This window comes from Xenopus tropicalis, chromosome 8 (genome assembly GCF_000004195.4).
Source record: "Xenopus tropicalis strain Nigerian chromosome 8, UCB_Xtro_10.0, whole genome shotgun sequence".
NCBI lineage: Eukaryota > Metazoa > Chordata > Amphibia > Anura > Pipidae > Xenopus > Xenopus tropicalis.
In genome coordinates, this window is record NC_030684.2 from 66,308,706 (window position 1) to 66,335,760 (window position 27,055).

At 37.2% G+C, this 27,055-nt stretch overlaps 1 protein-coding gene across 1 annotated transcript in view; it reads right to left on the reverse strand.

The window, feature by feature from the left end:
- Positions 1-624: 624 nt before the first annotated feature.
- il13ra2 (interleukin 13 receptor subunit alpha 2) overlaps positions 625-27,055 on the reverse strand; it is a 35,519-nt gene continuing 9,088 nt past the window's right edge. The window contains exons 3-10 of the mRNA XM_002937055.3: positions 23,512-23,654; positions 21,066-21,219; positions 15,767-15,887; positions 12,880-13,064; positions 10,465-10,610; positions 4,210-4,357; positions 3,379-3,475; positions 625-1,590 (exon numbers count right to left, since the gene is read on the reverse strand). Coding sequence (XP_002937101.2) covers positions 1,515-1,590; positions 3,379-3,475; positions 4,210-4,357; positions 10,465-10,610; positions 12,880-13,064; positions 15,767-15,887; positions 21,066-21,219; positions 23,512-23,654 — 1,070 coding nt within the window. The 3' untranslated portion in view covers positions 625-1,514. The remainder of the gene's footprint in view (positions 1,591-3,378; positions 3,476-4,209; positions 4,358-10,464; positions 10,611-12,879; positions 13,065-15,766; positions 15,888-21,065; positions 21,220-23,511; positions 23,655-27,055) is intronic.

Below are 27,055 nucleotides of genomic sequence, written 5' to 3' on the forward strand. Positions count from 1 at the left end.
GGGATTGTCTTTGGCCATTTACTGTTGGTTTGTTTGGTGGATTCCACATGCCCACTGCGTTCGCAGTGGCCGGCATCCGTTATAATAACAAAAAAGTTTGTTGTGAAGTTGGGAAAGTTGGAATACATGGCAAGGACTATTTCTGAAGTAGTATTCTTTAATAAAGCTGTGGCCGAACCCCACCCACAAAAAATTGGTATCAGTGTGTTTTTCTTGTGTCATGTGTTTATATTGGGGTGAGAAGGTTGGAAGGGAGAGAACAAGTCTCCGCAGTCTGAGCGTGGGAGGAAACCCACACAGGCACAGGGATAACATATAAACTCCTTGCAGATAAAGCCCTGGCTGGGATCAAACTCAGGACCCCAGTGCTGCCAGGCAAAAGTGCCACCCACTCCATTACCATGATGTCCAGTATCATAACCCTTCAGTTTATGATATAAGTGATGTTCTGACTGTTTACTCTTGTTCTTACACTGTGATCAGTTCTGCAGCAGAAAGGTGGGGGGCCCAATAGGAAGTAGGTGAATTCTGGCAGGGGTTTTCTTCCTGTTTCACAAAAAGGAGACCCCACAAGCTTTCATTGAGGGTTTCAAATAATCCAATAATTTACCACTTCAATTACACTTGCCATTTAAAATATTAAGGTTTATTTACAATTTGCAATGTGCAAAGTTTCATTTTAGCTGCAATTTTGCATGTTTTTACCCATCTGCATTTTTCCCAAAATTTCAGTGTTAATTGCAGCTGCACACAGCACAATTGCACATGATACATTAAAATACACACACACGTTGTTACGTGTTTCAAATCACTCACAATTGTGATCATGATTGTCGCAGTGGAGACTGCATTATATGGAGCTCAGTGTTGAGAGGATGTCTGGGCATGACCCTTTAGGCGTAACTCTGCCCCTGGAATTACTGCCACATTCAGGGTGAAGGTAGCTCCATTGTTCCCTTGAACCAGTAGCTGCCCTTGCACATGATCCATTGGAAATAAATGAAAAAGCGCATGTTTAGGTGCAAGTACCCTAAAGGAATGGCTTCAATACATGAAATGGTTCAGTCCATTTTTGGGCGCACTTGTGGCATCGGTCGTAAAGGAGCTCTGTTATATCTGACATTTTTACTAAAAGGTAGCACCTATTAAAAATAGTTGCAAGCTAATGGAACACTCAATTCTTTATCCTGAAACGTTAAGTATCACTAGGAGAAACTGATGGGATTCTAGTTCTAGTTCTATTACAAAAGTACTGCAGAAATTAATTTATTTATATTTATTACTTTTAGAATATATCTAGAAAAATAAGATACAGTAAATATTTATACTGAATATTTTCCTTTAAATACATTTGTTAAATAATCTGCTTTATATACTATATCCAACAATAGCTGCACTGCAGAAATAACATTAACATGACCAATGTTCCTAAATCACTGGCTCTTCCCTCAGGCTGTATACTGACTAAGTGACTATATATGTTAGAAAGAAAGATTCCAAAACACGAAGGTCCATCAGTTCAGCCTCACAGATCCGTCCATATCAAATACCAATTCTTTGGCCTTATTCTGCAGCTTCTTTGAAAAGTGTCTGAAATGAAGCAAATTTTCTGTTTTTAGTTCAAAGTTTTATTTTTTAAACACAACCACAGCAAAAATGCACAATTTAATATCAAAAAGACAATGTTACGTGATGATTGTATGGTATTTTCCATAAACTTTATATTGATTTAAAGTGATTTCAAATTTCCACTTATGTGGTAATGTAATAACATTTGGTTAAACAAAAAATATGTGTAATCCAACAAATTGTCCTTCATGCAAAGAATGTTTTCTTTCTGCATATTTTAGGAAACACTAGCTCATTATCCATGAGGGGGAGATTGTGTTTTCTATTTTGTGCCAGGCCGCAGTGTAGGAATGCGGATTCCTACTGAAAAAGTTGAAAAATAAAAGTCTAATTGAGTCTAAGTTTAGTTTTAAAGACTGTCTCAAAATATGACCTATGAATATTTACATTTGCACAATTTTGTTCTTATTCTTATTTTTTTTCTATTTTATTACATTTCTTTTGTCTTTTAATACATTTCACATTTTGACAGACTGGCACATTAAAGGTGTTGTTTACTTTTGAGAGTAGGGTTGCAACTTGTCCGGTTTTGACCAGGACAGCCCGGTTTTCGGAAGGGCTGTCTGGGTCAAAACCTTGTGCCCGGTTTCCTAAATTAGGAAAACCGGAGGACAGGACTCACTAACATTGACGCGGCAATCGGCTGCTCGCTGCATCATAGCATCGCCCCAGTGGCGTCGTGGCCCCACCTCTTCCCCGCCCCCTGCCTGGCTAAGAGGTGGCAACCCTAGTACAGAGTAATATTCTGAGACATTTTGTATTATTTGTAGCAACTCTCCGGTTTGGAATTTCAGCAGTTATCCAGTTGCCAGAGTTCTAAATACCTTAGCAACCAGGGAGTGGATTGAATGAGAGACTGGCATATGAACAGAAGAGAACACGATTAAAAAAAATAAGCAACAAAAAGGAACAATAACTATGACATTGAAGCCTCACAGAACAATATTTTTTGGCTGCTGGTATCAGTGACCCCCATTTGAAAATTAGAGTAAGAGTCAGAAAAAGGCTAGTATTTAAAACAATAAAAAATAAATAATGAAGACCAAATCAAAAGTTGCTTTAAATTGGCGATTCTATAAAATATTAAAGTTAACTTAAAGGTGAACCACTACGTCAAAGGTAGATTTCTTTTCTGACCCATTCCCTGCTACAGCTTTAAATAAGGGTCGATCAATCACCACAATGCAATGCAATGAATGGCAATGAATGCAATAGAAAAATGTTTAGTACTAGAAGGGATTAAAAATGCAATTTATTTCAAAGGGTTCTGCATCACTCTGTATTAGCCAGGGCTCACACAGTTACTGCCCTAGCTAAACCACTAACTTCCATTAAGCTTACATCATTTCAATGAGTTTGGATGGGTTTCTTTGACACTACCTATCATGCAGCTTAATTACCATTAGATTCCAGTAACTAATCATTCCATACTGCCTTAAGACAACATTCTGAAAAACACCATGAACTTTTGCACTTTTGTTGGTGTCAAGACATTTGAATTATCTGACTGGTATTAGAGTTGCACAAAGAACATTTAATATTAGTATTTCCCTCCTATTTTGTATTTATTAGAATTGAATAATGTAAATAATTATTTGCAATGCTATTCTGACTATTTTCAATCAAAAGTAACGTAGCATAAGCAATTAACAAACAAAAAGGACCAGAAGCTATTTTTCTACTAGTCTCCCTGCAGTAAATACCCTAGTTTAACATAATTAAAGGCCTAACAACAAGGCAATTATTTACCTTTTATTCCTAACAGCTAATGCTGTGGCAATAGTACAAGCTGTCAGCACTGCAATGCAGCCTCCAAAAATATACAGACCTTGTTTTGCAAATGTTCCTGAAAAAGAAACAGTATAAAATTATGGGGGGTTTTTTCCTACAGTTTCCTGTAAGTGCAATTTTATTCATGGAATACATTTTTGAGCTTATTACACTAGGGGAGCGCACATTCTTTCTGGTTTATTACTTTAAGATTGTCAATATAATTTTAACTGAGTTATCCAGTGAATTCATTGAGATTTTGTCAGTTACCCTGATTTCAAGCAATCAAATTATATTGAATAAATATAATATACACTGCCTAAAATGGGGAATAGAAAAATGTTGTTTGTTGGGTCCCCATTGATTGCCCCCACAGCACATGGCATAACAGAGAGCAGAGGCACAACATGATCCACAGTCCAAAGAGTCCAGGCAGATTATTTGTAAAAATGAACGAAGAACAGGTATGGGACCTGTTATCCAGAATGCTCAGGACCTGGGGTTTTCCGGATAAGGGGCCTTTTTGTAATTTTGATCTCCATACTTTAAGTCTACTAAAAATCATTTAAATAATAAAGGCCACCAGTAAGAATTTATTATTTTTTATTATATTTTAGTTGGGATCAAATTCATAGTACTGTTACTATTACAGCATTTTGCCTATCTCATAATTTTTTTCCTTGATAAAAAGCCCCTGAATGTTTCATTTTTTGACAGTAAAACCATTCTGTACAACCAGTCAGCTGACATTCTCTCATGCATTACTCCAGTTTCCCAGAAATGAAACATCACAAAATGCAGATTCCGTACCTTTCCAGCAGATTTCAGGGCTCCAGTCACTCCAAAAGCCATCAGCCGCACAAAAGCTGTTTACCTTTCCTCTAACACGTGCACAAAATATATTGCTGGAGTTTGATTTATTGATGACACTCATTGTTTCTCTTTGCTCAGGCTCTGCCTGCAGTGGAAATACATTTTAAACAAATTCATTTTCATACTTCCAATTCAATTCTGGAAAACCCACAGCATGGATTTCACTATGCAGTCTATAGAAACAGAAAGGTAAAAGAACAAGCATTTCTAGGGAAAACCATGTTATTGCTTGTTTTATTGCAACTTAGAATTGATGTGTTCTTGCCCCTGGCTTTTTAAAATTATTTACAGCTCCTACTAAAACTAGATGCAGATTGATCTATGTACTTGGCACAGTACAAACCACTGTGATATTCTTCTGTAGAAGTTCAACAGAACAATGATAATACATTTGAATCCAAACATACTTCTACTATAAATTGGTTCCATCCAATACACTTTAAGTTAATTTTTTCCCTCATAGAGCCTCCATCAATTTTTCTTTTCCAGAATATAATATATTGTTGGTGTTATTTGCCTGCACACATTGTCACAAGGCCTAGGGAGTTGTATCTGAAAAGTTGCATTTTGTCCCTGTTCAGCAGCCACACCCCAAGTAATCCAAGACCATGACCCTGAGATCACTTTCCCATGACTCTACTGCAAAACAGTAGACTGGAATTAAGTAACTGAATTGATACATATTGATTTGCCTTAAGCTATAAAGTCTGACACACTGAGGGGCAAAATTTGCCAGAATTCTTCATGTAAAAAACAGCATAATTTGTTTAAAGTGTTTTTTACACTGATTCAGACCTTGTGGTGGAGGTCGCTCTAGACATCCACCACAAGGTCTGAAGCAGCATAAAATAACGGAATCAAATCTGGCATTTGGACAGTGTAAAATAAAATACACCTTAAAAAACTCGACATTTACTATATTACCACTGGGACAGGTGATTCTGTGAACTAGAAGTTAACTAGCCTATGATACACACAGCCTGATTCCATTTGGCCAAAGCAGTAAAATCACCACATTATTGGTCTACTGATGATACTGTAGAATAGTTTAAGAAATAATAGGCCATATCTGAGATTGGTAGGCATAGGTCTAGGTGCAAAAATTAGAGCAGGGATGTACAGATTAAAACGCCCTGTACAACATGCTTGAGGATACTTTGGTGCATAAGGTGCTGTGAACTGTACCAGGTGCCATACCTATAGGCAATCAGTGTTATTAAACTTAAATCACACACAATGGAATTATCGTGTCAATCCAATGTGGCTCATCTTTCTGTGGAGGCACATGTTGTGCCCAATTGTTCTTAATCTACTTTCCCAGGAAATTCTTTCCTCTATATGTATTGCAAAATTAGAAGTGCAAATGTTTTGACATTCTAGGAAAAAATGTTGTAAGAGTAAAAAAAATGCACTTGCTTCTAGTTTCTTTGGAATCAAATGTAAAATGCCATTATTAAGAAATAGAAAATCAAGTTTCAGTTCTAATTGTATTAATTTATTTAAACACTCTGCAGAACTACTTCCCATTATCACATATATTCCCACTCTTTTAACTATTAAGACCTTTGTTATTCCTTCCTGCAACCTGCCTAATAGTTATCAACCAACTGTTAAGATATGAAACTTTCCTATTTGCTGTTCCTTTACTCTCCAATGTATTTTCTCAACTTGCAAACCCTGTAGCAATCACACTGGTAAACACAACAATTGTACAGGTAAGGGAGTTTATACAAGTTTCATGCAGATAGGCTGTGATGTAGCCAATTAGAGCTTTACAATGACCCCTCAACTTGATTTTTTGGGAGAACTGTTACGCTGAGGCAGTTTGCATATGATTCAGAGATATTTCTGGTCCAACAAATGGATTCCAGTATGAGTCAGTGATTAGAAATGCCCAACTGATAAACAGTATGACTCACTTGTTTCAAGCAGCAAAAAAATAAGTTAAGGGATATAGCAGGTAAACTTGAGATTTCTAACCACAAATATTTGCCTCTTTTGCATGACAGTATGATATTATGCAGAATAGACCTTGCCAGACAAACTTAATTGCCTTCAAGGAGAGGTTGAGCAGACATCAAGGGACTGCAGTGTATTAAATCTACATAGATTTTCTGAAGCATCTGATACATCACTGTATAGAAAGTTGCTGACTAAATTAAAGGATATTGTCATTGAACATATTATTTGTACATAGAAAACTGCCTAAAGAGCAGTGTTAAATAGAACTATATCTAATTGGACCAGTGTTGTTACTGAAGTACCTCCAGGGTCTGTCCCAGGTCCTTTGCTTTTTAATTTGTTTATAGCCTTGAGGTTGGCATTGTACGGATTGTTTTTGCTGATGACACAAAATAAATTCCACGCAGGTCTATTATTTTAAATAAACTGGAAGACTAAGAAGCAAACTGATATAAGTAAAGTTATGCACATGGGCAAAAACACAGGAAGACTAATGGTGCTTATAAACAAAGTGGAGTTTTTTTGGGTGATTCCTTAAAGGTACAGTAACCCTTTTTTATTTACATGGGCTAATACAGTTGGGTCTAAGTTAAGAGGTGCATAAATACTATCTAAGCTTCTAGAGATATATATAAATGGAATTTTTTACTTTACTGCATAACAGAATTTACTGCAATTCTAAGTAAACAAAGTCATTGTCTACTAAAGCTAACACTGTCAGAAAATCAGTGGTAAATCAGCCTCCACTAGGTTTGGCAAATGTACTCACTATGTATTAGAGAAACTTTTGCACTACATGATTCAGGTCTTTCTTGTTTTTTTGGTGATGCAAAACATGCTGTGTACGGGTTTCTCCAATAAATATGAATGGAGAACATTTGCCAAATCTTGTGATGATTGATTTTCCATATCGCCTTTGGAAGCTACTGTGTGAGCAACTAAACTGATAAAAGGAATGAACAATTAATCTATGAAAGATTATAAAAATGTTGTTTTTTTATTTTATTCTCAAGACGAGGAGGATGTTAGGGGACAGGGCAACGCTTTACAGTTCAGAACATTATAGACTGATAGCTTTGAATCTTTTCACATAGAAATAAATAAAGAACAAAAGACCACCACTTTAGATTTTACAACACACTTTTCCTGAAGCAAAGCAAATGGTTTTTCACTGTGACAGTGGTGAGGCAGTGGTGGATAGGTCTGCCAGGAAATTCTGCAATGATAGATTCCCTCAATAACAAGGGTTTGGATTTCTTCTAGGACAGACACATTATTCAATGCTACAACAATCTCAAATTCTACAGTTAGCTTTGTGCAGATATGAGCATGTCTATGAAAAAAGACTTTCAAAGTTAAGTTTGTTTTCTCTGATGAAGAGGTACATGTGAGGTACCATAACTCTTAAAACTACATTAAAGGACAATAAAGATACAGTAGATAACTGAGAATCTTTTTTCAAAGAACCAGAGGCCACCCCTTAAGGCTTGAGGGACTGAACTTTCATTTGAAGCAGTGTAGGTGGTTTTTCACGGTGAGGGCAGTGAGGTTGGGGAATGCCCTTCCTAGTGATGTTGTAATGGCAGATTCTGTTAATGCCTTTAAGAGGGGCTTGGATGAGTTCTTGAACATACATAATATTCAATGCTATAGCGATCTTAAGATCTACAGTTAGGGGCAGATTTATCAAAATGTGAGAATAGAGCTCACCACAGAAAGATTCACCCACTTTTTATTCACTCCTATGGGATTTTTAAAAGCATATTAATTAAAAGTTGAACTCTAACTTTCACCCATTGATAAATATACTGCTAAATATCCCACAGGAATGAATAGAAAGTAGGTGAATTTGTCTGTGGTGAGCTTTATTCTTACATTTTGATAAATCTGCTCCTTAGGGGCTGATTTACTAACCCACGAATCCGACCCGAATTGGAAAAGTTCCGACTTGAAAACGAACATTTTGCGACTTTTTCGTATTTTTTGCGATTTTTTCGGCGTCTTTACGAATTTTTCATTACCAATACGATTTTACGAAAGTTGCGTAAAATCGCCCGATTTTTCCGTAGCGTTAAAACTTACGCGAAAAGTTGCGCCTTTTTCGTAGCGTTAAAACTTAAAAGGTGCGAAGTTTCGCGTAAGTTTTAACGCTACGAAAAAAGCGCAACTTTTTGCGCAAGTTTTAACGCTACGAAAAATCGCCAGATTTTACGCAACTTTCGTAATGGCTACGAAAAACTCGCGTTTTTACGCAAAAATCGTATTGGTAACGAAAAATTCGTAAAGACGCCGAAAAAATCGCAAAATACCGATCATTACGAAAAAAAACGCAATCTAACTCATTTCGACCCGTTCGTGGGTTAGTAAATGTGCCCCTTAGTGTAGTATAGGTATATATATATATATATATATATATATAGCTATATATAGATATATATATAGCTATATATAGATATATATATAGATATATATAGATTATATATATATATATATATAAAATGAAGAAGCCGCTCTCACAGGACTTGTACAAATTACAGATTCTTTTTATTTAATGGTGGACTGACGTTTCGGCTGAATACCTCAGTCTTTCTCACTTTGAGAAAGGCTGAGGTATTCAGCCGAAACGTCAGTCCACCATTAAATCTTTTTTAATATATTTGAGTGCATCAGTAGGTTTGCATGTCTATAAAAAAAAGACTTTCAAAGCTAAGTTTGTTTTCTCTGATGAAGAGGTACATGTGAGGTACCAATGTAAGTCATACATTGGGGAGACAAAACAACCTCTCTGTAAGAGAATGGCCCAACATAGACGGGCAAACTCCTCAGGACAAGACTCAGCGGTCTATCTACACCTCAAAGAAAAAAGTCACTCTTTTGAGGACAGTAACGTGCATATCTTGGACCGAGAGGACAGATGGTTTGAAAGAGGTGTGAAAGAGGCCATTTATGCCAGCCTGGAAAAACCATCCCTGAACAGAGGATGGGGCCTGAGACACCGCTTGTCACCAACATACAATGCCGCTTTGACATCCTTACCCCGGCGGTTTCACAACAGTTCACACTTCCAGTCATGTACTTTGAAGGATTAACACCTTCATCAATGATAATCATGGTACCATTGTGATTGAATCATACCTTCTTACACCTGTCAGTTTGAGCTAACACCTAACTGAACAAGTTCAATGGAACCATTGTGATTGGATGTCTGTGACTGTACTACCATCAAGAGTTTAAATACCGGGGAATTCCCTACCAGTCATTTGAACTGAAGAAGCCACTCGGATGAGTGGTGAAACGTTTTCAAGAAAAAACTTAGAAAAGCGCAGTTGTTTTAGACTTAATTCTACTAGATACGGTTAAACTTGATGAATTGGGGTTTTTTTTTTCAACCCTATCTATGTAACTACTTAACCTTATCTCTTACCCTAACTGATCATCAAACTGGACTTTTGGATAAATCTAGAAAAGCAAATGGCCATTTTCTTCAATTCTCACCCTAACTGGCCTTCAAGCTGAGCTCTCTCCTCCTCCACTACCAAAGTGCCACACCCCACCACCATTTGGAAAAAAAGTCTTATAAAGGATATAACTAACTCAAACATGCAGTGATATAGGCAAAAGCATATATTTATTCACATATGGTTGTTTTGTTTATAACTCATGCTTTCCCCTTAGCACTTAAATATTGCACTGCTTTGCCAATTTTTCTTTTTACAAATCACAGTTAAATGCACATTGCACATAAATATTCACAAATGAGTTGGGTGTTTGCATGAGTGTGACCACTGTGCATGGTCGTTGAATGTAAAAACGAGAATTTTGCAAATATGAATTTGCAATTTACTCAACTGTTTAGCAAATATTTTCCCCACCACCAAAGTTGTGGCGTAATGCAGAACGTGCACATAAATATTCACAATTAGCAATTATGCCATATTTAAAAAGCTCTTAAGCTTAAACAAAATTGCAATGATGTTTGCACATTTAATACACCATCTTGGCCAGCTTATAAATATAAACACACGTAGGGCAAATATGTACACTGTGCGGATCATTCTGCTCTGTGCAATGTTTATATATGATCCCCACAAATGATTTATATAATTGGGCAATTATTTAACAATGTTAATTTTAATAAAGCCATATATAGTACATAGTAACAGCACACAGTACATATTCTGTTGAATGTATTAAAATAATATAATAATATTTTTAAGAAATAAGTCAAACCTTCCATATATCGTTTTCCTCTTTGTACTGAATCTCAAATTTCAAACATCTCAGAGGCACTGTTCCCTCAGAAATGTTCCACTTTATTAGCATCTCATTTGACTCGGTCTTAGACACATATAGTTCTTCAGGCGCTGCAGGTTTAACTGTAGGAGAAATTAAAAATTGTCCTTAATGTTGTAACAGCCTAATAGTAACCTTAGATCTAACTCTCTGTTACCTAATGTAAATATCAGAGGGAAAAGTAGTAATCTCTGCTGCATGCTGGCTTGTTGGGAAAATTAGGAGAGCTGGAGTCTATTGGTCTATTGCATGTACTGAGAATTGTAATATAATTGGTATTACTGAAACCTGGTGGGATAAAACGTGCGACTGGGCTGTGAATTTAAATGGTTACACCCTTTTTAGGAGGGACAGAGGGATTAAAAAGGGTGGAGGGGTTTGTCTTTATGTAAAGTAATTTTTAAAGTCATGTGCTAAAGAAATTACCATGGACAGCATCAGGGAGGATATGGAATCCCCTTGGGTAGAGATTTCAGCAGGGTTAAAAATTACAAAGAAATTTTTTTGGTATATACTACAAACCACCCTGTATTAGTGAGGAGAATGAAGTCCAGCTACTATTACAAATGGATAAGGCTTCACAACTCTGTTATTATAGGGGACTTTAATTGGAGTAATGGGGTGGCCGAGTCAGACAAAAGCTAGTAGGTTTGTAAATATGCTAAATGACAACTTTTTATTTCAGGCAGTTCAAGAACCTACTCGGAATGATTCTATTTTGGACCTGGTAATATCTAATAATACTGAACTTATCTCTAACATTTGTGTGGGTGAGCATTTAGGTAATAGTGATTATAACATGTTCTCCTTTTGAGATAATGCTGCAAAGACAGCTCTATAAGGGAGTAACTAAAAGTGCAGACTTTGCAAGTATTAGGGCATCTCTGCAATGTGTCAACTGGGAAAGGCTTTTCACACGGTTAAACACAGAAGGAAAATGGAATATCTTTAAAATGTTGCTTAACAAATATATCTGTCAGTATATTATATATGTATGTGAGTGTATAGATAGGTCAGTATAGGTTTGTGTGTGCTGGGGTTGAAGGTGATGGACTTAAGTTTTTTTTCAAGACTATTGGATGTTCTACAGATTGTATTGTTCACTGTAATCAAAGTCAGACTCATTGAAAAAAATAAAATAAAATGCTAATGACATACATTGAATGGTATTCCAGTACTTAAAAAGGAATTATATTCTCAACCTGGCAATTATAGGCCACATGTATGTTGAGGAATTATATTAAACTGTGATTTTGAGAATGGCATTATTATGTCAAACTAATTTAATTGCTTTTTATGATGAAGTAGGAACTAGTAATTTCTTTTTATGATGATGTAGGAACTAGTATAGTGGGCTTGAGGTAGATGTGATCTATTTGGATTTTGTCAAAGTTTTCATAAATGACTGCTTTCTAAACTATTGGTCTTTGTAATGTTGCTTGCACATGGAAACCAGGATCCTGTAGAGAGTGGTTGTCAATGAAGCTTCTACCTGGAACAGGGTTCTTAGTAGGTAGTCACAGGATTCTGCATTGGGCACACTTCTACTTAATTCGTTCATTAATTATTTGGAGGAGGGCACTGAAATTAGTGTACAGTATCTGTGTTTGCAAATGACACAAAACCATGAAGGCCTATTAAGTCTACCATGTGGCATTCTTGCAGGGGGATCTGGAAAAACTAGCAATCTGGGTGGCTGTAAGGTTATGCATTTAGGATTAAAATGAATGAATGGAAAATGAGATATGTAGTAAAATAGGTAACGTCATCCTAGTAGAGTAACACAAAAAGTCAGATATTTACTCTGAATAATGTAACTGTACTAGGGAGACTGGTCAGAATTCACTGATGATTTATTTCTGTAGGTAGTCTCATTGATTCATCTTATAATGCATCACTATTCCCTTTGCACAAATATTCCCAAGGTTTGATTGGTAAAAGAAAGAATCATGTTATTAGATGTAACATGTGATGCGATGTAATCAAAAACACATAAATGGCTTCCAAACAATGTGCTAAAGCATGAACAAGATTGATCAAGTGTAAAATTAATCTGTGTGGGTCACATTTTACCCATCAATAGGCAATTTTATTCTTACATATGAATATAACATATATATTAACAATAAATGGATCCTGAAGAATAGAGCAGTATTGACATGCAGATAGAAATGGGATGTGATCCTTACATTTCCCTAACTGAAGAAAAGGGTCTCAGCGAAGAGCATCCATTTTGATTAAAGAATTTGATTTATTTTATGATTTTATGTATTATTAATATAATTCTAAAAATGCAAGTAACTTAATAACAAAGACAACTTTGCACTAAAAATAGATTTGGTGATTTGTTACCAATGTCTTGGAGTTGAAATAAATGGTATGATGGCCTTATTGGAAGTGACCCTGCAGTTCCAGTAACACAAATAAAGAAATCTGTATAATGTTCCAGTTGCTGACTTTGAAAAACACATCCAGTATTGATCCCATTGGAACGAATGTAGGAGTCACAGACCATTTTGTGAGATAACCTTTTGTGCCTAGAAAACAAAAGGTAAAACAGTGTATATATACTTGATAAAGGTCCTAATGTGGACCAAACATATAAATTAGGGTCTAATGCCAATCTAATAGTGGCTCAATTCATGTTTGCATGTTTTCCCGCAATACATAAGTCTGCATGGACATTTAATAATATAAACCATGTTTTGGGATGTACAATTTAGTCTATGTTTAATCCAATAAGCCTTTCCGCTATGAGCATTAATTAATTTTGTCCTGTAATCAAAGCATTACACATAACATACTGCACTGGAAAAACCCCTAACAATGTCCATTCTCCTTGAGAATAACTGATATATACTTACTGGGTCTTTAGGTGTGAATATGTACTTATGAATAAGTATGCACAGAGTCACTAGTAAGCCCTAAGCCGAAGAAAGACTGTAAGAGAGAATCTAACAGGATATATCTAAGAAACCTGTTGCCCAACACTGGCTGCAAGCAAAACATTTGTTTGCATTATTCCACTGCATACTGATTGATCACATTCTGAATCCCTCTATGGGTTGCAATGTGGCTTGCTTTTTATTGCAAAAAGAGGCGTTTGGACTTATGAATTGGACTGTATGGCACCTAGAGATTTAAATGGACATCTACAAGTTAACTGTTAATTGTTTCACTGTGTATGGGGATAAATACTATGGACATCACTCGTATATTGGTGTGGTTGCCTTGAGAAAGGTCCCAATAGGGAACGAAATGTAACATCAGTTGTCCATATACCTTTTATACACAGTGAACATGTAATTCCCAGTGTTTCTGGTCTTTACTTAATATTTGTATTTATACCCATATGCACCTAGGTGGTGAAGTAAGTCAGAGTGCTGTCTGTTGGAAAGCTAGGGGATAATGTACCCCCTACTGCAATTTTTAAAGATACTATGTCACTGAGGAGATATATGATCATAAAAAAGCACAAGGCTGCAGGCCAAGTGCTTTCATACAGGTCACATAACTCCAAGGTGACTACAAATATCTTTATAAATTACAGTCAGGGGGGCATTATAATCTTCAGTTTTTGTGTTCAGTGCCTTACTACCTGAGGATCTATGGTTTTGCTCTATGTTATACAAAATGATACACTTTAGTCTGTTTTGTGTTTGTACCATTGATTCATTCCATTTTTTATTGTGATTTCTGGGCCTGGGAGTCAGATGGGAGGGGAACAAAGTGATGGAAGAGCTGCAGGGAGAAAGCAAGTGCTGTAAGTGTGGTAAGTGCTTATAAATGGCATGTACTAATGTAGGAAGCCAGTCCCCCTAGCGGAGATGCCCTGCCAACTAGGCCTTTTGAGTCCTGATGCTCTAGGTCAGGGGTCGGGAACCTTTTTGGCTGAGAGAGCCATAAACACCACATATTTTAAAATGTAATTCTGCGAGAGCCATACAATATGTTTGGCCGTGGATGCTGCGGGGTAAGGTAGGGTGGGTGCCAAAGATGCCGGATGCGGAAGAGGGCATGGCCTGCGCTCGGCGGATAGAAGACGCGTTCTAAGACTTAGAACACATCTTCTATCCGCTGAGCGCAGGGGCAAGGTAGGGAGGGTGCCAAGGATAACGGATGCAATGCAGAGGAGGCCGTGGCCTGCGCTCGGCGGATAGAACACGTCTTCTAGCCGCCGTGCGCAGGCCACACCCCCGTTATTTTTTTATTAAAGATTTGGTAGTGAGCCAGATGCAGCCATCAAAAGAGCCACATCTGGCTCCCGAGCCATAGGTTCCCTACCCCTGCTCTAGGTGATCAGCAGAGAATGGCAGAAAGGAGGACAAGTCTACTTTCATCAGATTCTGAGGAAGGGAGGCTTGTCGAATGAAAAGTTATTTGTTTTTCACTTTTGTGGCTGAATAAATGGTGAATAAATGGTAAAAGATCCTTTGCATCTTTAGTGTGTACAGCCACTCTCTCAGGCATAATTGTGTTTTTCTATGTCATGCCAGGCATATAGAATGGTACACACCAAATGAAAACTGTTTTGGAGGGTATGTGAGAGAAATACTCAGCATTCAAAAAAAATAGGGACACATGTCACTCTCACGCTGAAAGGTGGAAACCAAACAAATTTTTAGTGCAATTACATCCCATTGGTACCAAGTGCAGGTACAATTGCATCAATTTTATTGCACCAGCTGCAATTGTATCAGGCAAAACTCCTTTTGGTGACTGCAATTACACTAGGATAATCAGGGGAAATGCTGTATTGTGGGAAAAACATGGCAAGTGTCAAAAATGCACTTAGCCTACTTGGTGCAGTAAGTAAATGACTAATTTTATAGGAAAGCTGCATCTTTTCTTGTGACTTTTCACCCATATACAAAACACTTTCTCTAGATATTTAATTTTAAAATGATAACTCACCTTTTACTGTCATCTGAGCAATAACTTAAACTCCAGCTAATACACTCCATAGGGCTCATTTACGTATACAAATGCAGTGAGCAAAGTGTCATTTTGAGTGCAATCACCATATTTTTTTTCTCGAATTTTGACATCATTTAGTTTACAAATGGGTGATTCCCATGCCACAATTGAAAAAGGTAGGACAGAACTAATGTGAGAGCAATCTAATCTGATCCTGCTTTACAGCTGCCATTACAAAGAGTTAAACTGAATTAATCTTCAAGCATACTAGAGAGTTATTCCCAAATATAAGTAAAAATCATATATATAGAGAGGAAATTACCAGTACTGCAGTTCATAATTACTGGTAGGGTCATCTAGTTTCCCTGGAATCCACGTGCATTTTAGCATCTCCCAGTTGTAGTAAATGCACTGAAATTGTTGAATTTCTGTTTCAGGGGTTCCTAGAAGCAATAATACATCATATTATTAACACATCTCTGTTATTCTCAGTTACAACAATCAGCAATTAACTTTATATTATTTTTAGTATTTTAATTTCAAATATTTTTTGATAGCATCCTTATTTTGATCAGTTTCCAGCCACCTCTCCTAACCTCTCTACCATTCCTAAGCATTCCATGACACCTGTACATATCAACTCTCTCACAGTAGCATCAACCACCCCTATTCCTAGATGACTTTTCAACCTTCTGTATTTTCCTCAAATGTCAGAATAAGAACATTTAAATGCATAATATTATCATCTAGTGACCTTAACACAACAAGTAAATAATAGAATTCCTAGGTTGTTAGGTGTACTTCCCAATGGTCCAGATTTAGGCAGGGTCAGTTAAAATTGTGGGCAGGAATATCTAAAAATGCCCCACTTTTAAATATTCAAGTGTTGCGCCGTATAATAATAGGTTACTGGTAAAGTGTAGCACTGTAGCCTAAATCTGGCCATTACTATGTTAAGTAGACTATGCAGTATTTAATAAAATTCCATATAGTGCATAGCTCTACCTCCTCACGTAACACGTACCCATACACTCAGGGGGTTATGTAATATAAGGCACTAAGTGCACCCAAGAGCAGAAACCCATAGCAACCAATTAGCAGGAAGCATTTACTGGTCACCTGTATAAAAGCAAACATCTTATTGGTTGCTATTGGTAGCTGCTCCTGGCCAAACTTAGTGCTTTATATTACATACAGGGGATAGTAACTCTTAAATATGTAAACAGACAAACACACTAACATAACATCTTGCTGTGTGTATTTTGTAGGTAGAGTAGTTACTGTATTTCTATAGCACATGTGTGTCCATTGTTTTACAATAGACATATGCTTGGCCCAATTATTACAAAATTAAATTAATAAGAATAATTAAATACATAAATACTAGCAATTTTACTATAGAGTTGAAATGAGTTGAAAAAAGGTCCCTGTACTGAAGAGCTTACAGGTGCTGAAATGCTGAAAGCTCCCAGCATCCCAAGAATTACACTTCTTTAAGCCCAAAAGCTTGAATATCCATATCTGCCTGCCCATAGAGGTTTGACTTCCCTGTGTATTGCCTCTCCTTATACTATACTTATATTATTAATATTTATGTCTAGCCCAGAATGCAGAATTGAATAGAAATTGAATGTAAAATATGTATTGGAAGTTGCTCATTTTTTTGCATGGGTAAAAGTATTGATTCAGTTTTCGAAATTTCGGGATTAATGGGAGTTGTATTTTCTATTTTTTTCTAATTAACTTTTTATTGGGTTTTAATTATGTAGAAAGAAGTACAGAAGAAAAGCAAAAAAGAAAAGCAAATTGTAATATATAACATATAAAATATAACATACATAGTAATAAAAAAAATAGGAACAAATGATCAAATAAGTGGGAGTTGTATTTTCAAGTTGCGAGCTATTATCCCTTTGAGTTTTCAAAATTAATTTAATATCTGGCATCATTTCGGTCACAAATGGGTGGTTCTCCTGACACAATAGGTATGACAGTTTTTTTGTTTTCACACCAATGAAAACGTTGAATCTCTTTGGGTAGAAATTTCAGTAGGGCTGAAGGTCACAAAGAAAATGATCATAGGTGTATGCTATAAACCACTCCGTATAGATGAGGGGGATGAGTCCCAGCTACTTTTGCAAATGGAGGAGGCTTCACAACTGGGTCAAGTTGTTATTATGGGGGACTTTAATTATCCAGACATTGACTGGAGTAATGGGGTGGCTAAGTCAGACAAAAGCCAGTAGGTTTGTAAATATGCTAAATGACAACTTTTTATTTCAGGCAGTTCAAGAACCTACTAGGAATGGCTCTATTTTGGATCTGGTGATTTCTAATAATACTGAACTTATCTCTAACATTTGTGTGGGTGAGCATTTAGGGAACAGTGATCACAACATGGTCTCCTTTGAGATAATGCTACAGAGACAGCTCTATAAGGGAGTAACTAAAACACTCAATTTTAGATGTGCAGACTTTGCCAGTATAAGGGCATCTCTGCAATGTGTCAACTGGGAAAGGCTTTTCATGGGGTTCGACACAGAAGGAAAATGGAACATCTTTAAAACATTGCTTTGCAGGTATACACAACAGTATATTCCCCTTGTAAGCAAGGAGAGGCACCGCAAAGCAAAACCTTTATGGCTGAATAAAAGTGTTAGTGTTGAGGTTGGTAAGAACAAATGTGCTTTTAAAGCATTCAAGTTAGCTGGGACAGCAGAAACTTTCATCAGGTACAAGGAAGCAAATAAAGCATGCAAAAAAAGCTATCAGGCAAGCTAAAATAGAGATGGAAAGGGATATTGCAGCTAGGAGTAAAAATAATCCAAAATTATTTTTTAATTATGTGAATAGTAAAAAAAATGAAGCAAGAAGGGGTGGGAACCTTATTATCATGGGGGGGTAAGTTGGTTGATGAGAACGGGGAAAAAGCAGAAATGTTGAACTCTTATTTTTCATCTGTCTATACATCTGAGGAGCCAGCTAATGAAGGCTTCCCTTTTAATATGCCCAGTTCTAGTAATTTAGCTACTGACGCATGGGTCACTCAGGAGGAAATTCAAAAGAGACTTGAACATGTAAAGGTAAACAAAGGTCCAGGGCCGGATGGGATTCATCCCAGGGTATTAAATGAGCTGAGCGCTGTGATTGCCAAGCGTCTTCACTTAATTTTTCAGGATTCGTTGAGGTCTGGCATGGTGCCGAGAGACTGGCGGATTGCTAATGTGGTGCCGTTATTTAAAAAGGGATCCCGTTCTCAGCCTGAAAACTATAGGCCTGTTAGTCTAACATCAGTAGTAGGAAAACTTTTGGAAGGTGTAATAAGGGATAGGGTACTTGAATACATTGCAGTTCACAATACTACAAGTTTGTGCCAGCATGGTTTTATGCGTAACAGATCTTGCCAGACTAATTTAGTCGCCTTTTATGAGGAGGTGAGCAGGAACCTCGATGCTGGAATGGCAGTTGATGTCATCTACTTGGACTTTGCTAAAGCGTTTGATACAGTACCTCACAGAACGTTAATGATTAAATTGAGGAATATTGGCCTAGAACATAGTATTTGTAATTGTATAGAGAATTGGCTGAAGGATTGATTACAAAGAGTGGTGGTAAATGGAACATTTTCTAATTGGACCAGTGTGGTTAGTGGAGTACCGCAGGGGTCAGTCCTTGGTCCTTTGCTTTTTAACTTGTTTATTAATGACCTGGAGGTGGGCATAGAGAGTACTGTTTCTATTTTTGCTGATGACACAAAATTGTGCAAAACTAAAAGTTCCATGCAGGATGCTGCCGCTTTGCAGAGCGATTTGACAAAATTGGAAAACTGGGCAGCAAACTGGAAAATGAGGTTCAATGTTGACAAGTGCAAAGTTATGCACTTTGGTAGGAATAATATAAACGCAAACTATCTACTGAATGGTAGTGTGTTGGGGGCATCCTTAATGGAGAAGGATCTAGGGGTTTTTGTAGATAACAAGTTGTCTAATCCCAGGCAGTGTCATTCTGTGGCTACTAAAGCAAATAAAGTGCTGTCTTGTATAAAAAAAGGGCATTGGCTCAAGGGATGAGAACATAATTTTGCCCCTTTATAGGTCCCTGGTAAGGCCTCGCCTTGAGTATGCAGTGCAGTTTTGGGCTCCAGTCCTTAAGAAGGATATTAATGAGCTGGAGAGAGTGCAGAGACGTGTAACTAAACTGGTAAAGGGGATGGAAGATTTAAGCTATGAGGTGAGACTGTCAAGGTTGGGGCTGTTTTCTCTGGAAAAGAGGCGCTTGCGAGGGGACATGATTACTCTGTACAAGTACATTAGAGGGGATTATAGGCAGATGGGGGATGTTCTTTTTTCCCATAAAAACAATCAGCGCACCAGAGGTCACCACTTTAGATTAGAGGAACGGAGCTTCCATTTGAAGCAGCGTAGGTGGTTTTTCACGGTGAGGGCAGTGAGGCTGTGGAATGCCCTTCCTAGTGATGTGGTAATGGCAGATTCTGTTAATGCCTTTAAGAGGGGCCTGGATGAGTTCTTGAACAATCAGAATATCCAAGGCTATTGTGATACTAATATCTACAGTTAGTATTAGTGGTTGTATATATAGTTTATGTATGTGAGTGTATAGATTGGTAGGTGTGGGTTAGGTGTGCTGGGTTTACTTGGATGGGTTGAACTTGATGGACTCTGGTCTTTTTTCAAGCCTATGTAACTATGTAACTATGTAACATATTTACACAATCAAGTTTTTTGAGTTTCATTTTTTCATAAATACATGCACATTTGAAACTAATTTATTCTAAACTGAAAATTTTGATAAATCTGTCCCCAATGGTCCAAAAACTGATCTGTGCCTGAAAGAGATTTGTATAAAAAACAATCTTGCGTTCATAATTATAAAAATTCAATAACGAAATAATAAAAATCATATAAAATGTATTTTAAACAGAACAAGTGCAGGTGAAGCAGGCTTAAAGGAGAAAGAAAGGTATATGTAAATACAGCCATAAGCACTCACAGAAACGATGCACTGACTGTCAAAATATTAGTTGTGTCTGTAATTCATGTGCCACAGACAAGCAGCTTTCTGCTCTCTCTCCTCTCCTGCTCCCCCCTCCCTCAAGAATGCTAAGAACTCACCCCCCCCCCCCTTAGGAATGTGGATCTGAACCAATCAGCAGGCAATAAGCTGACTCATTGGGGCAGATTTATCAAAATGTGAGTTTAGAGCTTAATACATAAAAACTCACAAACGTTCTATTCATTCCTATGGGATTTATAGAAGCGTATTTATCAAATGGTAACTTTCGCCTATTAGTAAATACACTTCATTGTCTAACTAACCGAGCATGTTCACTTGGTCTGGGTCTGGGTGCAGGAGCGAGGCATCATCTGAACAGGTGAAATATGGGGAGACTTAAGGGCACTATTGAGAGAACTGAAGGTATGCCTGCAGCTTGAGATTAACTCTTTATTAGCCTTTCCTTCTCCTTTAACCGAAGAATCTGGCATGCTGTACCCTTTGTGAACACCAGATGCATCAACATGTTCTGCCGTCATATACAGTAACACTGCACAGTGGTTTAGGCACAAGTAATCCATTCTCAGAGAAATACTAAAGTGTATTACCTTTCATCGGGACAGAAAAATTTGCTTCTCTCCAATCACTCCAGATCTGAGATTCATTTGTACAGGGTCCTTTTAGTTGGGTCCTGATTTTTATCAAAACTCTGTTGCTGAGATTAAATGCTGCTCTGTGCTTAAGATGTTTTGTTCTAATAGACTTTAAAAAAAAAAAAAAAAAAAAAAGTAAAGGGAAATAGTGTTTTTTATTACTAAAGAGTCTGTACAGGAAGAGATTACAACTTGTATTTTTTTACATTTATTGCAGCCACATTTCCTTCCCCCCCCCCCACATTTCTCTCTTTCTTATTTTTAAACTCTGATTTTCTCTTGATCATGACCTCATGGTCTGCACTTATAAGTGAATTACTGCTTTCCCCTGCTATTCCTGTTTATTGCTTTATTCAATACCCCCTCCAAAAATGTCTTGAACATATGCACAAACACATATGCCCTTTAGCCTGCTGCCATTATATGTATCATGCTGTTTGCCATTGGCATATGCTTTCATTCCCCACTGAGAATTTTTATTCTACTGATAACTGGAAACATTCTGTGTTATATTCTTGGTATGCTATCTTGTGGTTAGTGAATCTTCCTTTGTGGATTTTTGCATTCTTCCTCTTAAAACAACATGAGTGCAATGAATAGGGCTTGTGTGGAACATACTTTTTGCTTATTGTTTTCATCTCAAAAAGTCAATTGTTTTTGTTATTTTTGTCGCTAAACAGGGCAAATGGGGACAATGAAGCTACTCCATGTGTGGTCCTTGCTGCAAGGTATATTTAGAATATCAGTGTATAAATAATCCTTAGCTGATTTCTATTAGGGGAGAAAACTCCAAGCATGGCATTAGCTTTTAGAGCACTGATATGACTATGGAAAATCTTTGAAGTGCTACTACATTGGTTTAAAAATAAAAACTGACATTATTTTCTTAATGTGAGTTATAATAGTTAGAGTTTATAAAGCAGGGTAATTATTATGAGAAAAGGAAAAGGGACAATGTTTTTTGAGAAGAGAATTGGCATATTTTGGACTAAGGCATGGAAGAGGCCATTTATGGCAAATTGGAACAACCATCCTAAGAAGGGGTCTATAGTATTCTGGTGATGTAACTTAAAAATGAACTCCTGCCTCTATGAGAATCATGGTACCATTGTGACTATTCAGCTAACACCTACCTGAATAAATTCAAGGGAATTACTGTGCTTGGATTTTGGAGGCTGAATTACCTTTAAATGATGGGAATTCTCTACTTCTCAGATATACTAAAGAAGGCACTTGGATGAGAGGTAAAACATTTTCAAGATTTCCAGGTGCTTTGGACTTACTGCCAGTGCTCAGTTTGTCTTTAGAAATAATATTTACAAAAAATTAGGTGTTAGTACCATGTAAGCTCATGTTTCACGTCAAGGCCACATGTACATGTTCTGCACTGCCTGTTAGCATTCTAAATCTGTTGTGCATTTAAAATCAAGTCCCCCAGCAAACAGAATGTAGGTTAGAGTGAGCACTGGCAAAGGGTGTTTCTAGTATTTGGTCAACACCATACCTTGGGTTAGACCGGTGCTTCTGGCGATTTTTTTTTGTGTGTTTTGTGTACAAATTGTAGCCTAATATTGCTTCTAGCTGCCATTTAGCCTTTGGAATAATTCACTGGTGTATAACACTAAGCTGTGCATGATACAACATGGTCTTACTAATCAGTCACATTGTTTGCTAGGGGACTTGATTTTAAATGCACTACAGATTTAGAATGTTAATAGGTGGTGTAGGGGGTTACAATGAAGGGCCTCGACCCGGTATATGAGTTTACATAGTTTGGCCAAAGTGTGGTGGCAATTTTTCTTTTTGTGTGCAAATAATATCTCTTTATCATTTCTAGCAGCTAGACAGCTCCAGAATGTGGGTTAGACCCAGCACTGGTGATTTTTCTTATATTTTGCTTTAGACTTATCACTAATAAATACTGTATATCATAAGCTGGATGAATGAAAGCCTTTACAGTCCCCTCATACGTGATTGCATCTGCTATTCAAGCAAACTGGCACTCAGATTAATAGGGGGCAACGAGTGGTGACCTTAGAGCTTCCTGTACCATTACTTTGCTGATAACCGACTGACTTGTGACCTTCTGTTACAATATTCATCTCACCCTTACATTCAGTAGGGAAGTTAAGTTTAGCAAAAAAAAAAGAGGTATATCTTTAGGTAGAATATGTCCTTCCATTAAATAATATCCTACTCCATCAAATACAATATAAGTTCTTATGACATTATTTGTATTTTCATTTACAAGGAAAGGCTTTATATATATTAATCCTTACACAACAAAACAGCAATGCAGGGTAAAAGTTAGCGATCTACACACAAGCTAGAAAAATAATACAGTCTTAAAATATAATGAATATAATAAAAATATATATAATAGTAATTATATATGCATTACTTTCCATCTATTTCCAGCTCCATTCTGGTACTGTAGTTCGTACAAAACTGTGCAGTCTCCTCTTCTTTCAGGAGCATGCCAGGAAATATCTAAAATTCCCAAATATCCAGGATCATATATTTCCAGGTTGGAAGGTGGGTCAACTGAAAAATACATTTAAAAATTGTGTGAAAAAGCCACTCTAGGTTCATAATCGAACAGCTTCATAAAATAATAGCTTTGTGAAGCTAAAAGGATATATACTTAACCCTTACTATCAGTCTGTTTTCCCATTATCCCAAAGGCAGCACTAACTGATGAAACTGACAACAAAATAGTTTTTTCTGTTTGGAAAAAATGTGCTGGCTTAGATGTCTTTCTGTAGCAGCATCATGTAGGCATCATACCTGTCTTCCCAGTTCTACTTTTCATAGACTTGCAATGTGCAATATATTAAATTTTTAGATTTCAGATATTACTGGGTTTGCCTAAAATATTGGCATTCCCCTGTGATTAAGACTTTCCATGTCCCTCTCCTGTCTCCTATTTAGCTGTTAAAGAATCTTTACTGTCAGATGAGTAAGTGAAACTACAGAAATAACTCAAAAGCTAGCATAGATCAAGCATAGATCTCACCTGGGAACATGTAATCTAGACCTTGGTTTTAGACTGGATACAGGCACTCTTGAACTGGAGTGAAAAGTAACATACCCAGAAACTTATCAAAGTGAGGCCTACAATCTGGCATTGAACCCGGGTGTTTGGCATCTTTTGATTTAATTTCCCACTGTTTGGAGGTTCCTCCTAGTTATGTTCCCAAACCTTTCTGTAGTTCAGATAATCATCTGTTGCTGAGCTAAGTCTTCTCTTCTTCCACCAAGACAAAAATGTTGCAGAGACAAAAATGTTGCTGAAACAAAAAATGCCCATTGACTTAAATGTATTTGTAGTGAGAAAAAAGCCCACTAACTTTGGAGTAAAAAAAAAAAAAGAAAAAGTTGCCCATATAAAATTTGTTGCATGTAAAATTTGGCACCGTTTTGCTGAAGCAAAACAGAACAGATTCGTTCATCACTAAGGGGCTGATTTACTAAGACACGATTTCGAATCCGAATTGGAAAAATTCCGATTGGAAACGAACATTTTGCGACTTTTTCGTATTTTTTGCGATTTTTTCGGCGTCTTTGCGATTTTTGCGTAAAAACGCGAGTTTTTCGGCGTCTTTACGATTTTTGCGTAAAAACGCGAGTTTTTCGGCGTCTTTACAAAAGTTGCGCAAAGTCGCGATTTTTTCGTTGCGTTAACACTTGCGCGCAAAGTCGCGCCTTTTTCGTAGCGTTAAAACTTAAAAGTTTTAACGCTACGAAAAAATTGCGACGTTGCGCAACTTTCGTAAAGACGCCGAAAAACTCGCGTTTTTACGCAAAAATCGTAAAGACGCCGAAAAACTCGCGTTTTTACGCAAAAATCGTAAAGACGCCGAAAAAATCGCAAAATTACCGATCATTACGAAAAAACGCAATCGGACGCATTCGACCCGTTCGTGGGTTAGTAAATGTGCCCCTAAGGGTGTCTTTTCTGAGCCAACACAGGATTTTTTTCATCTGGATTTGTGTACATTTAATACTTTCAATAGAAAATTTTGCAATGACTATTTCCAAAGTATGCCTTTTTTAACAAACCTAGAATCTATTTGATTTAAATTCTAAAGCACCTCCATGGTTTCTATGAATGAGTGGGTGTATTTTGCAAATTTAGCAACCAGTAAGGTGTTTGCTTTTAAACATGTGACCAGAAAATTCTACCTGCTGATTGGTTGCTATGGGTTATTGCTCCTGAGCAAACCTAGTGCCTTTTGTTACATAACCCAATAGCCTCCAAAAAGGTGTGAGTTTATGACTAAGGCTGATGCCAGACGTGGCGTTTTAACGATGCGTATTTTCTAATTCTCTCAGCGGCTGAAAAAAGCACAATATCATCATCCATAGAAATAACTTAAACAGTCTCAATGGAAAACACACTATGCGTAAATACGCTAGAAAACGCGTTACCACGGACTTTTCATGCGTTTGTCGAATTACACCGTTATTTGCACAGCAACCTATTCCTATGTATACACAAGGGCAGCTGCCAGACCTTGGGGAAATACGCGCTATTAGCTCCATGGGAAACAGGCTTTGCTATGTCACCAGTACTAGGCTGACAAACGCCATAGTCAGGGGCTGTGTGGGTTGTGCAGCATTTTTAGGCGGAGAAAATACACAGCGTAAAAACGCCACGTCTGGCATCAGCCTAAACGTGCATTCTCCTTCTTACTTACACTTTTTCTTAATAATGAAATTATTTACAAACCTAAAGTCTTTGATAACAAGAAATGTTCATTTTAGGGTACCAGGAAAAAGTCTGCATCCTTACCACAAAAGACTCTGGTGAAAAGAAAGAATTGCAATTGCATTGCCTAATTGTCTGGACTATAGGACCCATTGGTCAGAAGTTACATCTTGCCAGGCAAGATAAAAATACTACAGTACCTACAGCAGTAGTAGTAAGTGGCTACTGCAGCCAAAAAAGCCCCCAATTTATTGGTGGATAAAAATAACAAGTGTGATGCCAATGTTTATTATTTTTTCCAACCGAACTGTTGGGATCAATCTCAATAACTCTGTCTGTAGGAACATGAGTGGAAAAAATGGTATTCTGTTTGTTTTGGAGATAGCATTTGCAGAAAATTTACAGGATATAACAATGTTTTCTCTGCCCAGCTCCATAGTGAGCAAAGTTTCAGAGCGGCTTAGGTGGCATGCTGCCCCTAAATTTGTGCCACCCTAGGCCCGGGCCTTTGTGGCCTCACCACAAGTCCAGGCCTGCCCCCTCCCTTTGTCCCCCAGCAGCTGATCAGCAAAACAATGGGAAGGCAGCAAGGTATAAGCTCCCAGTAGATATCACAATAGCACTGAATAGTAAGAAATCAAGTCTGGCTTGGGACTCCTTCAGTTACATTGAAGTAGGAGAAACAATAGGTTACCTGAAAGCAGTTCTAAAGTGTAGCACTGGCTCTTTCTGAAAGCTCAGACTCAGGCACAATGCACTGAGATGGCGCCTACACACCAATATTACAACTAAAAAAATACATTTGTTGGTTCAAGAATAAAATATGAAATGATAGAGTGAATTATTTGTTATGTTAACAGTGTGACAATAAAAAAAAAATAAAAAGAACACCATAAAAATAATGGACAGAACCACTTTAAGGTCCAGCACTTACAGATACTTGAAGAAGTGAAGAAGGGCTAATTTAGACATGCCTCCCTAGTATCACCCTAAACTGTTAGTGGGGCCTGCTGACTCTTGAGTCTTTTTGGGTCAAATTTTTCTGACTCTGGTGTCCCTTAGCTTTTGATGGGATTTCCTACAACCTGGGCATTGAAACTTGGTCAGTTCTTAGCCAGCTGCTAAAACAACCATAGAGAGACCCATCAGTGGTGTTCTTACCCCCTACAAGTGATTTGTATGTCTTGATTTATGTATAATGCAATCTGAATTATGGATGAAATATTGTGAGAAT